Source organism: Solea senegalensis, linkage group LG6 (assembly GCF_019176455.1).
Source record: "Solea senegalensis isolate Sse05_10M linkage group LG6, IFAPA_SoseM_1, whole genome shotgun sequence".
Lineage (NCBI taxonomy): Eukaryota > Metazoa > Chordata > Actinopteri > Pleuronectiformes > Soleidae > Solea > Solea senegalensis.
Genome location: NC_058026.1, coordinates 15,566,504 through 15,583,785, shown reverse-complemented (window position 1 = coordinate 15,583,785; position 17,282 = coordinate 15,566,504). Strand labels below are relative to the sequence as shown.

The 17,282-nt window shown below is 41.1% G+C and overlaps 1 protein-coding gene across 1 annotated transcript; it reads right to left on the bottom strand.

The window, feature by feature from the left end:
• Window positions 1-720: 720 nt before the first annotated feature.
• On the bottom strand, window positions 721-8,509 carry LOC122771430 (aspartate aminotransferase, cytoplasmic-like). Its single transcript, XM_044028999.1, has 9 exons — window positions 8,263-8,509; window positions 5,792-5,973; window positions 5,579-5,702; window positions 5,361-5,473; window positions 4,356-4,460; window positions 3,754-3,904; window positions 3,494-3,659; window positions 3,259-3,401; window positions 721-2,030 (listed from the first exon to the last, which is right to left on the bottom strand). The coding sequence occupies exons 1-9, from the start codon at window positions 8,369-8,371 to the stop codon at window positions 1,891-1,893; spliced, it is 1,233 nt and encodes a 410-aa protein (XP_043884934.1). The 5' UTR covers window positions 8,372-8,509; the 3' UTR covers window positions 721-1,890.
• Window positions 8,510-17,282: the final 8,773 nt, after the last annotated feature.

Genomic DNA, 17,282 nt, shown 5'->3' with positions numbered 1-17,282 from the left:
TCAGTCAGTCAGTCATCATCTAACCGCTTTATCCTCCACCAGAGGGTCGCGGGGGGTGCTGTGCCAATCTCAGCTACATCAGGCGATAGGCGGGGTACACCCTGGACAGTTCGCCAGTCCATCGCAGGGCCACACACAGATAGAGACAAACAACCATTCACACTCACACTCACTCCTACGGTCAATTTAGAGTGTCCAATTTACCTAATCCCCACATTGCATGTTTTTGGACTGTGGGAGGAAGCCGGAGAACCCGGAGAGAACCCACTACACCACCGTGTGGCCCAACTTGTTGATAGTATTTTACATATATTTTTTTTATAATTAGTTTTAAACTCAATCCCCCAGACACAATCCTTTAGTCATTACAGATTAGAAGGGACATTACTATCACTTCAACCAATGTCAAATCAATAAATTATAAGACACTCTGGTTTCTTTGCTGAACATCTTTGGTTCGTTTGAGGTCAATTCAAAATTTGGTAAACACAGATTGACATGACTTTTTCCATACATACATAATATAAGATTAAATAATGATAATGAAAATAATGGTTAGTTGTAGCCCTGCCATACCATAAGTGAGAGTGTAACGTTCTTTTAACAGAAACAGGCCGAGTGAGTTCAGCCTCCAAATCTGAATCAACTATTATTAGAGGACTTTCACCTTTTGTCGGAAGTGACGGGAAAAAAGCTGAGCAGAGAAAGTTGGTTGGTTCCTGTGGTTTATTATTTATTTCAGTATGAACACACACACACACTGATGTGTGCCTCCACACAATGGACATGTGGTTCATAGGTTTTACAATGGCTTTTAGTAACATAGTAAGGACACTGCAGATTGATCAGACAAAAACAGAGACAGTAACAGACGAAAATCCAATTTGAATCACTGAGGAAGAAATGAAAGTCATGTTTTCAGCTTCTAAACAGCTTCAACAAGGGAAACACCCCTGATTCCAGGCTGCAAGGGACATTTCAAAAGTCAAATGACAAAGACAATAACTGTTAATCCTGTTACACAAACCTTCAAAAACAAATTGCTGAGGTGACAACACTAAAACTGGACAAAACAACCACAACTTCATTAACATATTGTTACAGGTCTCTGTGACATTAAGGTGTAGTCAGTCATTTTTGAAGATTTTCTTGGTGTCTGGTGTCTTAAGTTTAGTGCTTCTGCAGGAAATGAGCAGGACCAAGGGTCCATTCACACCAAATGGGACACAAGCTTTGCATCAGACGCGCCTGGCGACACTTAGCACGCAAATATGCACCTTGAAATGCATGTCATTAGTTTCATCCATTGCTTTCGTCGAATAAGACAAAGTATTTTAAAAAATGTGTAATGCAGCATCACATCCTGATGTTTTCTTTGGAGTTGAGGACAGTGAGAGAGAGAGAGTTCTGAAAATATGTCACATGATTGAAGATTTGAACTGTACTATTGTTGTACTTAGCATTTGTCCCAGGTGAGAAAGCACAGATTGTGTTTACTTGCACAAATGACATGTGTCAGAGTGAAAACATGTGATGCTGTAACCATTCTTGACTGTGAAGGAGTGATTATTTACTTATACAGTACTTGTGCAGTACTGTATAACAGATTCAGCATATATTACTCTACAGAGTGCTAGGAATTAATGATTTTCTTTTTTTAACACATAAGCTCTGGTTCTGCTGACAGCAAAATGTGACTCTTCAAGTGTTTTCCTAAAGTCATTGCACCTCCCAAGGATTTACAGTTTTCTTGTGAGAACATAAACACACATCTGTCCTCCCATTGGTTCAACTGCATAGAACCCGGCTGCAGTTTATCCAATCAGAGGAGAGGTGAAGCAGGGAAGGGGTTACAGGAGGCAGGAGAGCGAGAGAAGAAGACAGTCGTCCTTATTGGACCTTGGTGACAGACTCGTGGATGGACTGAGCGACATAGTCGATGTTCTTGGTGGTCAGACCGCACATGTTGATGCGACCACTGGCCATCAGGTACACGTGCCTCTCTTTGATCATGTACTCCACCTGTTTGGCTGCAGGACACATCACAACACAGCGATATTTAAATTTTTTTACAATGAGGAAACTCTGCGAGAGAAGGGTTTTAAGAACAAAAAAAAGGCCTTCAAAGGCCTCGTCTCCTTCAACGGCTCAAAATTGCCCGTTTGGAGTTTGCACGAGAGCACCAAACATGGGACATTGAAAGGTGGAAGAAAGTTTTATTCTCTGATGAGAAAAAATGTAACCTTGACGGTCTTGATGGCTTTTAACGTTACTGGCATGACAAGGAGATCCCACCTGAGATTTTCTACACGGCACAGTGGAGGGTTGTGCATGTTTGGTGCTCTCGTGCAAACTCCAAACGGGGAATTTTGTGCCTTTGAAGGAGACGAGGCCTTTTTTGTTCTTAAAACCCTTCTCTCGCTGATGCCGTCTAATGGTTATGGGACTGCAGTTGGCACCAGTGACAAGCCTAATCTGGGCCGAGGATCGTCCCGTGTCTTGACGGACAGCGATTTGGATCCTCCGGCTCAGGGCCGGTGAAATTTCTTTGGGTCTAAGACTTGACTTTTTTTGTTCCATAACCCTCAGGATCTTTTAAGAAGTTTAAAATGACTGTCTTACTGCGTCCAACCTCAGCAGCAATGGCACGCTGCAAGAAGCCTTGCTGATGCAGCTCAACAATCCGACCACGTTCAAAGAGAGAAAGCTTTATTGCCTTTGCCATCAGGAGGTCATGACAGTGTGGATACCTGACAGAAAATGGCACTGAATCCACATTTTTAAAAGCTGTGGTCTTAAACTTTTGATCAGCCAATGAACAGCCTATTTCAGTTTAATGGTTGTTTGCAATACATTGTGTACTCATATTTTTTATTTTTTTTGTCTCACTCCCATTTCTTCTTTTTTGCATTTTGAAGCACTACTTAGAACCTTCTTAAGATCCAACAGTGCAAAATGTAAATTCTTGCAATTTTTCAACTGGTCTTAAAATTTTGATCAGAAGTGTAACCTTACATATAATGTTAAAACAGCCTGAACTTAAGCTGAGGAAATAAATATAGCCACTTAACAAAAAGCTCTACGATTCCTTAAGAATGTTTGCTCCCAAATAACAGCCTCTTCTGTCGGGGAACTTAAGCTTGAATTTGTAAACTGTCCCTCCCTCACACCAAAGTCCAACTTTACTTTACATGATTACGTATAAGATCTGCATAAAACCCTACTTCAAAAATCCCAAACTATCCCATATGTACTCACGGTTCAGGCCAGTGAAGCTAAACATGCCGATCTGTTGTGTGATGTGGTCCCAGGTCCCTGGGGTGCCCAGAGCCAGCAGCTTTGCCTTTAGCTCGTCCCTCATCAGCAGAACACGGTCTGCCATGGTCTTCACATTCCCCTTCCTACAAAGAACAAGAGGCAGACAAACAACTTGAACTTGAATAATCAGCTAATCCTCCAGAGGGGAGTTAACCAACGCTAACAAGGTCATTACCACTCAGCAAAGAGTTCAGGGCAGTTGAGGGTCTTGCTGACGATACGTGCTCCCTGAGACGGTGGGTTGGACCATGTCGTCCTGACAATTTTCTCCATCTGAGACAGGACGCGGGTCAGAGTCTCGCTGTCCTGAGAAACCACCGTTAGGTTCCCCACTCTCTCATCTGTTTACAGCAGCAGGACAGATTACTCTAGCCATGTGCGTATAACAGAGGTTGCTTTTAAGATGACACCTGTGTGTGAACTGTGTGTACTCACTGTACAGGCCAAAGTTTTTGGAGAAGGACTGGGCAACAAAGAGCTCAAAGCCCTCAGAGACAAAGAAGCGGATGGCCCAGGCATCTTTATCCAGACTGCCAGAGGCAAAGCCCTGATAGGCTGAGTCAAAGAATACAAACAGATTCCTCCTCTGTAGAATAAAAGACATTTAAACAAAAATGTTTACAAAATTACAGAGAAATATCAGGCCAGTGTGTGAATGAATCACTTCCCCTATATTTCCTCGAAGCTTAGGTCTGTGATCTGTTCCTGCAACACTTTTTTTTAGTTACCTTGTCAATTGTCAACCGCCTTTAACCAAATAAGATGACATGACTGATGTTCATCTGGGCTATGGGATGGAAAACATTCTTAACTGTATAAGAAGGTGAATATGAGTTTATGAACTGTTTATGAAGTAAAAGCCCAGCTGGTGATTCTGCAGAGCATTGGATAGATAGATATTGAAATAATAACACCTGCATAAGTATGGGTAATAAAAGAACTGTGAGGATTCATTTTTGACAAGAAATAAGATCATTATAAAAACACACATCTTGTATTAGAGGGGCAGATATCACCTAATTTGACAAATGACAAACCTTCATAATCTCTGCGATCTGCTTCCACTCCTCCTGTGTTGGGTCAGTGCCGGTGGGGTTGTGTGCACAGGCGTGGAGGACAAAGATGGAGTGTTCTGGAGCGTTCTGTTTAGAAAAGGAAGAGAGGAAGCAATACATTACAGAATAAAGAGGTATTTAACACAGATTTAAACTAAAGGATTTCACTGACGGCAGCATTAATATAAAATGGTCAGGTGATCTACCTTAATTAGTCAGATAAAGCCGGGGACAAATGACACGATTTCACCAGTTTTACCCACGATTCAGATGGGCAGAGTCTGCACCAGTTAGCACTAGTTAGGGACAGTCGGCATGCATGCTGGTTGGCGCAGAAATCTGTTAGTGTGTGAGGGGTAAATATCCTTGAATTTTGGAAGCCAACTGGACGCAATCGGGTAGTGTGTACTGATTACTGAGCCAAGTGCAAACACGTGTTGCCAGTGGCCAATGAAAAAAAGAAAGACGAGAGGAAGTAGCAGCAATATCAAAACAACCATGGCGATGTTTGTAAATGGTCTGTATTTATATAGCACTTTCCTAGTCTTGATGACCACTCAAAGGTGCTTCACACTACATATTTTGCCATTCACCGAGTCCCACCCATTCACTCACACTTTCATACAATGCAATTATGTGCAGCACATTTTTCTATCACTCTTCTTTCATACCCATTCACATGCTGCCAGAACAGTATGAGCAGTAGGTGAGGCAGCGAGCTATCTAGCATGTTGCTAGAGTTGCTGAGTGCCAAAAAAAAAAAAAAGAAATGAAATGTATGATGATAATGGGGGCGGGACTAGATAAGCTTTTGCTTCTCCCGCTTTCCCTTTCGGTTATGTGTATTGTGTGAACTGCACTGTTGTGTGATGAGTGATCTAAATGTCATGACCGAAATAAACATATAAATAAAAATACATAAAAATAGTCTGTTTGCCTTTCCCACTGTAAGTGAACCACTACACCAAACGTGCGGCCTCCCCTCACCTCCAGGTCGCCCAGGAGCCCAGCGAGGTCCAGGCCCCTCTTAGCAGCATCCCAGTAGTGGTAAGGCCTGATGTCTTTAAAGCCAGCATCAGAAAACACACCATTGTGGTTCTCTAAGAGGAAAGAAAACGCAAAGCAAATGCTTACAACCTTAAAACTTTCAATTTAAAAAGAATTTAGGAGTAAGGTGTTACACAAGTCTACAGGTGTCTACTTACCCCAGGTGGGTGCTGACACATAAACTGGTGTAGCTGTGTTGTTGGTGCCGTTGTACCAGCGGCGCAAATATTCTGCTCCAACCCTCAATGCGCCGGTCCCACCAAGAGACTGGACACCACCAACCTGTGAGAGAAAAGAAGCCGAGTATATAATCTAAATATAATCTACTGATCAGTCAATAATGAGATGACCCTTCACCTACACCCTCTCACCCTGTTCTCCTTGATGGCAGCGCTGTCTTCTCCTAGAGCGACCTTGGAGGAGGCAGAGCGGAACTCAGGCAAGCCGAGGATGGGCAGGTACTCGTGGTTCAGGCTGCCGTCCTCCACGATCATCCGCTCCACCTTCTTCACCACTGGCAGCACCCAGGGCTGGCAGTCGTCAGTACGGTAAGCTGGAGGGACACAAAGCAAATTAACAAACCACCAATGAGCTGCAGGGATTTCTCACCACACAGAAATAGGCTGAGCAATAACTCACTGGCAACAGTATGTACAGTAATGTTTATGCTTTGTGCAAACACACTTTGCGACAAACATACAATCACTTTGAATATTTTATCTTATGTGTTTCTCTGTGTTTAAAAACACAATGAATGACGATTTACAGACCACAATGCAGAACATTAGTTATGTGTAAGCTTTTCAATAACTGTATGTTTTTAGATGAATGACCTTTAATTCAATCTCATGTTACATGGGCCTGTCCAATGACCAAGGGAATAAAATGTGTTTTTAATCTCTTATATTCAAGAGCGATGCCAAAATGTAGCAATGATAACCCTGACAACAATGACACCACAGACATACAATAAAGGAAAGCCAGAGACAAAAACATTTAATCGCGTGTCATGTCACACCCTCTCAGAATGTCACCCTGAATAACCGCACTTAACTAAGTGGGAATATGCACTGCACATATCTGACTCCTTAAGAATCTGTGCTCACTGGTGCTGTAGTGAGGTCTGAAGCATGTGCAGAGCTGCATCAGTATCAAGTATCAGGTCTGTGCCACAGCTAAAGACTGTTCCTCTGAATAAAAGGGTAGACCAGTCTGTGAGGTCAAAGCAATCAGGTTTTGGATGAGTGGATATGCTCCAAATGTACTTGGTCAAAAAAAAGAATTAAATTAGGACCAAATAGACACTGATGTTGCTGTTTCTTGAACTAACTGTCTGGTGTAGGGCACAGATGGCTGTAGTTGAATTATACTTGTTCCTTTTCAGTTCCACACCACAAGTTAATGCAGCTCAGTCACTGAGCATTAAAAACATAATCCTCAGCTTGACAACAACAGTCATGAGGGAATGGCTCTTAGACAGGACAGCTGATTATTTCCAGTTCAAACTGGTTTGGTCCACATCAGGTGTGTTTTTGCAACACAATCCAAAGGTGCAGCTAAATCCAGCGACATTAGTTCCACAACTGACTCAAGGCTGGGCAATAGTTTGACAATATATATTGTGATACAGTTTTCTTCAATATCATTAAAAATAAAGGTTCAATGTATATGAATAGAGGTAGACCATTTTGCCATTTCATAATAATTAGCATGGGCCAATTATTTAAACGGTATATAATTGCACTGCTATACAGACATAAAACATAGATTGGAGACAGACTATTAGTATTGTTCAATAACTGGTCATTTTTTTATTGTATTATTTGTTTTTAGTACACAGTTGTTTTTTTAAAAAAGAATAAAAAAATTCTAAATTGTTATCAACCATAGAAAAACCAAGATAGGTCAACCTCTAAATCTAATACTTTTTACATTGTACGGATACATTTTCATGTGTAACAACAATCCACAGCTGTCATACGTCTCCTGTCTCTCTCCACCATTCAAAGCTCAGTGTAAGCAACAGAGAGGCTCAACTTATGGTACACCCCAATAACAATTGGGTGGAGTTGACCTTTTAACAGGGGGTTTCGTTGCCTTTTAATGTAGGGACTCGATCGTGGCCACATTCCTGTGCAGATTGATTTGAAACTGCTTCCTCAGCTGACACCCTCAAAGCTGTTCCAGATTTACAGTGACCTGAAATGGTTTATTTTACACTACCCAGCACTAGTGTGTAAATATGTGCAAGTACAGCTGTCAAAAAAAAATATAATCCAAACTGACATAACATATGTCACTACACTTATGTCACTGTGCATTTTTCGATTCCTCATGCTGTAGAAGCAGCAGGATATAAATGACCAGGTGTCTCAGTGAACGACAAACGTTCAGATTTTTAATGAAGACTGCAGGATGTTACTATGGCTCAAAGTGGTGCGTTCAATGACAAGATGATAGGATAGGATAGGTCCCTAACTCTTCATGGAGTGTATTTCTCATGACGAACAGCCTCTATTCATCAATTACACTATTGACACAAGAGCACAGACTAAAGACGCGGCTCTAGTTCCATAAAGTGTAATTTTACTCATTAACAAACAACATTAAGAAGGTGTAGCTGTCAAACTTGAAGAGAAGCTAATTTCAGCTCGCGCAAGCTAGCTTGTAGCGAAGGTCAAACCGAAGAGCTGCCATTTATTTACTGTGTAAAAACACCACGTAGAAAACACACATGCGAGACTTTGTTTGCAAACCAGAGACGAGCTGCAGCAACAACCGGGTAAGTGAAGCCGGATCAATCCAGTCACACTAGCAGCGTTAGCATAAGCTACAATCTTACCCCCGACTCCTAGATTGACCTTCTGCGGATGGGCGTCCTCTCTGAAGTCCGCGGTCAGCTTGAAGACAGCCACGGGAGGAGCCTGTGGGACGTCGCCGAATACGGACATGGTTCTGACGGAGTGAGCGGAGCGGTTTAGAAGAAGAAGGTGGTGCGGGAAATGGTGAGCCAAATAACGGGTTGATGGAAAGTGAGAGAGAGAGGAGACTTCACCTTCACACCGGTGGTTCCGGGAAAACAGGAAGTACGTGCAGCAATCTGACCAATAGGAGGACAAGTACAGTTGACGTAGCACAATATATTTAAATTTTCTTAGTGTAAGGGTATTTTTAACTTTTGTTCATTTATTTAAAAAAAAATGTTTTTGTACTGTTTGATTTGATATTATATTTTATGTTCAATCTAATATTTAATGTTAGACACAAATAAATAGCACTGTTCTAGATATTATTGGTGACAGTGTCAAGTCGTAGCACCACCAGTGTTCTGCCACAAGAGGTCAGTGTGAGCAGACGAATGTGCAGAGTCACAACAACCACAGGCCACTGCTTTGGAAATCATGTATGCATAATAAAGTGTTCAGTGTATTCTTCTGCTTTAAGGTCTGACATGTTGTGAGTTCAGAGGTGTTTTACATACCTTTGTTTTAATGGGTGGTTATTTGCCTGTTTTTAATTTCAAACTAGTCCTATCACCACTGACATCAACATCAACATCAGTATTCTCACTCACTGGATATTTTCTTTTTAGACTGTTCTCTGTAAACACTAAATATGCTGAAAATCCCACGAGATCAATAGCTTCTGAAATACTCATACCACCAGTTAGTTTAGCACCAACAACAATGCATGTTCAAAATGACTTACATCACATTTCCTCGTCGCTCTGATGCTCAATTTGAACTGTCGAAACGTCAGTTTGAGTGGGTTGTCTTGATCATGAGTTGCTGCTATGTGATTGGATGATTGCATATTTGCATCAACAAGCAATTGAACAGGTGATTGTGGCTGTTTAGTGGTTTTTTTTCTCCTCCTTTGTCAAGATGACTTGCATGAACTAACAGTTGGTTTATACTTATGATTACATACCTTTTTTTAAGCAAGAAATGTTTGGCATTTAATTATGAGGCTTTCACAGCACCAGTCATGGATAGAGGCACCAACAAATGAATCACCAGACTAGCTGGTGAGGAAGGTCAGCTCTGTGGTGTGAAGTCAATGGAGTCAAATTTTTAAAATCGAATTGAATTTGTGAAATTTTGGTAACACGTCACAGTTCAATGTTCACTTGGCTAATTTTTATGAACAAAAACAGAAGAAATACGTCCTATTTTTTTACTTCTGCACAATTATCGCTACTTTATATATTGATAAAATGCGATTTAAAATGAATCATAACTTTGACTCAACAACACATAAGAAGATGAAAAAAATATATGACCTATAAACACACATGTCCATATAAGGTGCTGTGTATTATTCCAACAGCAAATTACCATGGGTGCGCCCGTGTGAGCACTAAGGGTTAAAGTGGGAAGCTCCTGAGTGCCATCAGAATGAGACTCAAACCCACATGCCAAAAGACTGTGTTAATTAGAATATCACAAAAACTTTGTGATACAAAAGGTCCCTAAAGAGGTAACAAATGCAAGTAACACACCCAAACATAAACAATGTGTGGTGGTTTACCATTCCCTTCCTTCACTCTACTAAATGTACAAAATTGTATTTGAATTTTTTTCCTTCTCTCTCTCTCTCTCCTTCTCCCTCTCTCTCTCGTTTGATCCAAAGTGTTTGATGAATAGCCTCAGCTTCACGTCTCTATGACCTCCACCTCCAGCCCTCCTGTCGCTGGAGCAGCATGTTTCCATGTCAGTGAAGTGTGACACACACACACACACACGCACACACACGCAGACCCTTGTATGTCACAGATCACACACACACACTGCTCTCCTCTCTCTCCATCACTGCCAGCAGGGATGACGAGGCCTCTTCCTCTCCTTCTCTCCTCTACTTGTGCCCTTTTTTTCCCTTTCCCTCTCCAGAAACACTCTGGTGAACCATCAACAGTGTTGAATTTCAAAGCAGCAAGGAGCTAATGCTCCTGCACGGAGCTGATTGACTCAATTTGTCGACATGATGGACGTTTTGTGGCCTTGGCTCCTGCTCTCCTGCTGACTGCAGGCTACAGGCCTGACACTGGCTTTTCAGACTTCAGACGTTCTTTGTTTTGTTTTTTTACCTCTTACTTTTTCAGAAGAGAAAAAAAGGTGTTGTGATGTTTTACCTGCCTGTGAGCAGCAGAGGGGAACGACAGGCTGGACCAAAACCTTTATCTGACAATATGGAATTTGAAAATCAGGTTTTTAGCATCCAAGTGTAGTTTATCAAATTTTCCTCATGGTTGGACTTTGTCAGCAGGTGGAATTACAAAGAAATAACAGACACTTATAAAAAAAGTTTTTTTCCATATATATATATACATACACATATATTATAAATATATACAGTATATTATATATATATATATACAGTATATTATATTACCATCATACACAAACCCGCCTCCCTGTGCAGCTACACAACATGAATATACATATAGCAGTGATTGTTGAATTCAGGGACAGACATGAATATGTGATTATTTGATTACATTGATTTACTTCATGCAAAAAGAATTATTACTCCAATTACTAATTTAGTGGTGCATCTATTACCTCCATACACTGTGAACCTTGTGTTATTTTCACTAGCTCTGATGTGCTGGAGTTTGTTTTTTTAATCTAATCTAATCTAAAGCACCTGTGCTTTTTCCAAGACCAAGCTGTCCAGCTGTTAAACTGTCATATGCACAGTCAAAAAACATTTAGATCAAGTAATAAATTCTCATTTTACCTTTAAATTTAGAAATTACTTTTGACTTTGAATTCATTTTCAATAAAATTCCACTTAGGTTAAAGTGTAGAAGATGAAATCTGAGTTTAAAAACTTGATCATACCAAAAATACATTCTGGCAAAATCAGACTATTAATCTCATATCCAGAACTCACTGAGATTACTAAAACACTTCACACTTCATACAAAATAAGCATAACCGTGATGAAAAGAAAATCAAGTACATTTTTGTATTATATTATATCACACTGAGGGCAAACCTGATGATGCAAATATCAGTTGTGTTACGTTGCTTCGGTAAAAAATTTTTTTAATTTGATTTAATCAATGTAAAAACTGTTTATTTGAATCAACATGTTTAAATTGATGAATGATAAATCATTCACATTTTATTGTACAATCAGTTGAAATGATCTAGAGCCTCTCTAAACCCTGGTGATTCTCTCCAATAGGGCATTTAAACCCAGTCCCATTTCTAATGGTTCTTGTGTGTTTTTGTTTTATTGTTCATTGCTCAAAATGTTCAATGTCTGTGGTTTTTCATCACTGCATTTTACATGAATTCTGACTTCATGGATGTGACAGAAAGAAAAACTCCATAGCTTAGAGTAATAATGTTACAGTGGTTACTATGTTGCATCTTTTACTTCAGTCTGTCTTTGAATTAATCATTTTCGATGTTCCAACTGAATAATTACCCATCGGGTGTAGGAGAAAAACATTCCCACCCAGCACAGAAATTCAGCTGAGGTGACAGAGTTGTAGACAGAAAAACTGAAAAAAAAGACTTACACAGTAGGTTTTTTCTTTTTCTTTTTTTTTTTATCGATTATAAATAAAGAAAAGCTTTCATTCAAGACATTTTCTCTCATAATCATGGTCCTTATGCGGCAACACCTCATTTCTGTGGAACTGGTTAAGTTTAGGGCTAAAATGTGAATTGTGTTTAGGTTAAGTTTAGGGTCAGGGATTAACTGGTTATGGGAAAGGTTAGGGATTATGCTTTGTTTAGACTGTCCAACGGGTTAGGGTTACTGTGTGTGTGTGAACATGTGTGTATTGTATGGAAAAGTAAAGGTGGGATCTATTGTGAGCTTTCATGTGTGTGTCAGCCACTGTACGTCTATATGAAGCTGTGAGCCTGTTCTCTGTAGAGGCTGCTCAGCCACTGTAGGGGAGGTCTGGGGGTTGATGCGGGTTTTTTAGGAGGGGGGTGTTTGCAGGTGGGGTCAGGGGGTTTCATTGTCAGGTCAGCAATTATCAGATTTGCCAGAGCCCCAGCTAGAGCAGGACACACACACACACATCTTAAGTAGCCCCGGGCCAGCCAATGCAAGGCTGAGAGAAGAGAGCCGTCAGTGGGACGAGTTGACAGGCCGACCCCCCCAGGGAAGACAATAGCCAGCGCTGCTCTGACAGCTGCTTAGTGGGAGATTCTGCCTGCCCAGAAACAACAAGCTCTGACACACACACATATGTATGAAGAAACCCTCAAGAATGCAAACACACACACCAACATCTGAACTGTACGTAATGCACACGAGAAAACCTCTGTGCAGCTCATAGAAACACAGAGGTCTGCCCTCATTAAAAACACGGCTGCTGCTGTACAGAAGGAAAACCTTAACAAAAGGCTGACCCTGATGAAATCTCCTCAGTGGTTTAACTTGCACAATCTATACCAGTTACTGCTTTAAGAACAAGGCTAAAGACAACTTGAAGACTGTCTTTGTGTCAACTGACATTTGTTTTGCTGAAATACTGATAACTGAAATTTCAAACTTATTAATTGATGTTTAAATAAATTAAATTGCCCCAATCCTTCTTTACAGTTCACTGCTAAACAGCCTTTTCTGACAGCAAACGTTTAGTAAAGTTTGAATCGAGAACCATGCATTTTTAGTATGTGAGAAATGGGTTGCAGATCTATTACTTGTAGTTTTATTACATTTGTGTCACTTAAAATCTGAGCAAAGGTTTTCAAACAAAAAAGTCAATAAAAAATATTATACTGGGTCTTACTGATGAAACTACTGTGTGTCATGATGTAAAATCATTTATTTTTCCCTCTGGACTTTGGTGCAGGAGAGCAAGCTGTCTACATATTTAATTTTCCAGTCAGAAATGGTGAGAAAAAGCAACACACATTCTTAAGAATTACACTGGCGTAGATATTATTAGGTGAGCCTTTTGTTGAATAGCTAAATACCTTGTTTACCATGTTTTCACACCCTCTATGTCTTTAACTCTCACTCAGCACAGTCAGCACTGACGATGAGCAAATAAAGCTCATCACATTAAGTTAAGTTAACACAATCTCTCCATCTGAACGTCTGCATCCATCTAGCGTTTATTGCCCATCCATCCATCTTCTACTGCTTTATCCTCCACATGAGGGTCGCGGGGAGGCGCTGGTGCAAATCCCAGCTCACATATCAAAAAGTGTGGTACACCCTGGACAGGTCGCCAGTCCATCACAGGGCCACATAGAGACAAACAACCATTCACTCTCACACTTATGGTCAGTTTAGAGTGGTTTTGTGGTTTATTGTCCATCGTTCCTTTATTTGAGGTTTCTATGTGTTACAGACTACAGGAGAAATGACTGTTCCACTGAAGGGACATGTATGTGCCTCTGCTTAATAAAACAGCCAATAGGAGGTGCTCCCTCCCTCTCTCTCTCTCTCTCTCTCTCTCTCTCTCTCTCCCTCTCTCTCTCTCTCACACTCTCTCTCTCTGAACTCCCTTGGGATTGGTCAAAGTCTCCAGTCAGGAGGAGGTGCAGAAGTCACGTTCTCTCTCACTTGATTTAAGCTGAAAGATTACCATAGAATTTTATTGATTAACAACTACAAACATTTCTTACCTAGCGGCTTTAAGCTCCAACAAATCTGTCTCCACCCACCCAACATCCCATCTCTGAGCTGTCCTCGAGCACTCTCATCTCCCCTTCACCCCGATGGCAGCGCAGGCCTCTGGTTAAACAAACAGCAGACACACTGCTGCAAAAGGCTGTCAGTCAACAGTCTCCTCCCACTTTGACCCCCCACCCCCCCTACCCCCAACCCAGCCAGCCACCTTCACCACCACAATCATCCTTCTCCTCACAGACCCTGGTTCTGTTTGTTGATGTGTACGCAGTAACACGGATCACTTCCTGTCAGAGATCACCCAGACTCAACACGGTCAAGCAAGACAGAGGGGGGGAATGAGACATGCAACACACACACACACACTCCACATCCCACAAGGTCTTGGCGTAGCAGTGTAAATTACTGTGTTGACAAGTTGTTGTGCGCACACATTTGACAGAGCAGGAAATGAGACAGATGGCTGCCTGACAAACCACACCCCATTAACTATCAATGGCAAACCACGTCCATAGACACCATCCAGGAGGTGATGACCAGAGAGGCAATGTTTAGTCTGTTTGTTATTGTCTGCTGTTGTGATTGTAGGTGATTTGTGTGTCCAGACATAACCTATCTGCATGGGTTGCTATGGTAACGCTGTACACTAAGTGTGTCCTCCTTTTTCAGGGGTTTTCAAACACAGAGATGCATCTTCACATATTCCAAGCTGTTGCACTGTAAAGTCATGATGCAAAACGCCTGACAGGAAACTGGAATGTATTTTATCATTTATGTAAAAACAGATATAATGTAGGATGGAAATAGCAGTTTGTCACCAGGGGGCGACTCTGCTGATTTCAAGATCAACTCTGATTGATAGAATGGAGCACTCCGAGAAAATTAGCTTCTTCTTCTCACTTAATTTCAGTAAACATTTTCCTGAGGAATTTATGATGCCAATCTCTATTTCCAGCTCCTCTTCAATAAAACATAATGTCAATTGTGTTCCCATTTGGAGGAAAATAGATGATATAATGTGCCACATATGAGTAGAAACCAGTGTGACGGGGCCTGGTGGTAGGAAATGACTGTGATCTCATGAGTTCATTTTGCAACCTTGAGACTAGGTCCATATTCATTCGGTCTGTGCAATATTATGATGCTTGTATCATCCATCTTGGATTGTAAACCCTGAGCATGAGGACTTTGAACAAGACAATGACTTGAAAATACAACATCAGGGGGCGCTCCAATTGAAAATGACTACCTCTCATCAGCAACACAAGGATTCCCCATCACATATTATGTGCATGGATGTATCTACTGTATACACCAATTTCTCTAATTTTAACTTAAACTCTCATTTAAAGATGATTACTTTTAAGATGATTGTAACTTGACACACTGATATATAATCAGCAGGTATATTCATATAACTGAAATTCCAGGACACTCCACCTGCTCAGCGATCCCTTCACCAAACGTGGTCATGAAGCAGAAGTTAGCCTGAAGACGATGTCTCTAACGGCAGCTTAAGTTCATGTTAACTCTGCAGTGAGAACATGCCAGTTATGCACAGTCCAGTGCGACTATATCCCTGACCTGCCCAGTGGCTGCTGTCCGCTTGTGCCTGACTGACTGATGGCCTCATTGTTGTCAGGCAGCAGCTGTCAAGGTTACTGTGCCATACGATGGTGCAGATCCCTCAGACTCCTATTTTTGAGTCTTCAGGGCCACTGTAGAGGATCTGACACAGCCTTGCCAGGGTCTGAAGGAACCTAATGTGTGTGTGTGTAAATGTCCTAATAATTATAAACATGCCAACTAATTTTAGCCATCAAGGCCTTCATCAGGACAAATGGCCATACATTACTTGTCTTATGATCAGAATGGCAGTCACACGATCACTGCAGACGGTCAGCAGAAAGGAGACAAATCAATAAATGTATACCGTACATGAGTACACGTCAGGATATTTACATGTCCTGTAGATTCTTAAAGAAGCACCTGCTTCCTGGACCTCATCTCTGCGCTGGGCTTAATAACCTTTACTTAGATCAGCAGCGTAATGTGGAAACGCAGAAACACACTATCCTTAGAAATATGTGAAGACCATTGTGGTTCCTTAACGCACTTGTGAAAGGTCTCACTATTAGATGTCACCAATTCTTACACACTAGTCCTCCCTGCAGTCAGTTGGTAGTTTTTCTGTAATCGTGATAACAACAAATAGAAAGAAAACAAATGTGTTGGTCACGTCTGAATAAAATTAGAACTTATAAAAAAATGAGCTAAAATAAACATTTAGAGTTTCACTGGCTATCCAATGAATAACAATTCTTGAAAGAAATAACTATTTCTATTTGATTAAATGGTCCAAAGATGGTTAAAAGTTATAGAGTTGACCATGTAATGTGCACGAGAACCATGTACCAGGACCAGAAGCATCACGGTGTCATGGAGTTGGAGGTGAACGTCATGTTCTGCCTCAGAGACCTTGAAGCCTGCTGTCGTGCATCCACTGAACATCTGACAGGGCTGCAGCTGCATATGTACTGTATGTGTGTCTGATGTGCGTGTGTGTGTGTTTATGTGAGACACCCTGACCCGAAATCCCCCTCTCTCTCTCTCTTTTAATGTGTAGTTTACTGTCCACAAACATTTTAGGGGAAGAGGCATTTCTTATCCACAAACCCTGCGACTCTGGGAGCTTTTTATTTACAGCGTTGGCGTGTAATGGAGGAGCCACACAGTCTCTCCAATAACAGATTGTCATTTTGATGGCGACACCACAGGGAGAGAGGCAGAGCAACAGCCTGAGTCCATCCCATTGAAACAATGTTTACTGCCTCTAAGGTCACATCAGAGCACAGGGACACACACGTACACATGTAAACACACAGAACTTACATAAAACAACCATATTTTCAACAAGATTGTGTGTGTGTGTGTGTGTGTTGGGTCCTCATTGAATGGCACACATTTAAAGCCTCTGATGAATTAATCAAGTGTACTGGCTTGGGAAAAGAAAACCTATTGGTGATCAATCATCATTTCTTGTCTCAGCTCATTATTCTGTGTACTTTAGCCTGAAGCAGAGAGGATGCGTGGGAGTTTTAAAGCGCTACTGCACCACAGTAAATCATTAATAACATGGAGTCTATAGATAGATTTGTGTAAACCTACAGTCATTAGAACACACACACACACACACGCACACACACACAACAAGACAACTTCCTTTCACATGAGTTATAGTCACTTCACAAT

Coding starts and splice junctions, on each gene's coding strand:
- LOC122771430 (XM_044028999.1), bottom strand. CDS start 8,371: ATGTCCGTATTCGGCGACGTCCCACAGGCTCCTCCCGTGGCTGTCTTC. Junction 5,703..5,791: donor CTGCCATCAAGGAGAACAGG/GTGAGAGGGTGT, acceptor TTTCTCTCACAG/GTTGGTGGTGTCCAGTCTCT. Junction 3,660..3,753: donor CAAAAACTTTGGCCTGTACA/GTGAGTACACAC, acceptor TGCTGTAAACAG/ATGAGAGAGTGGGGAACCTA.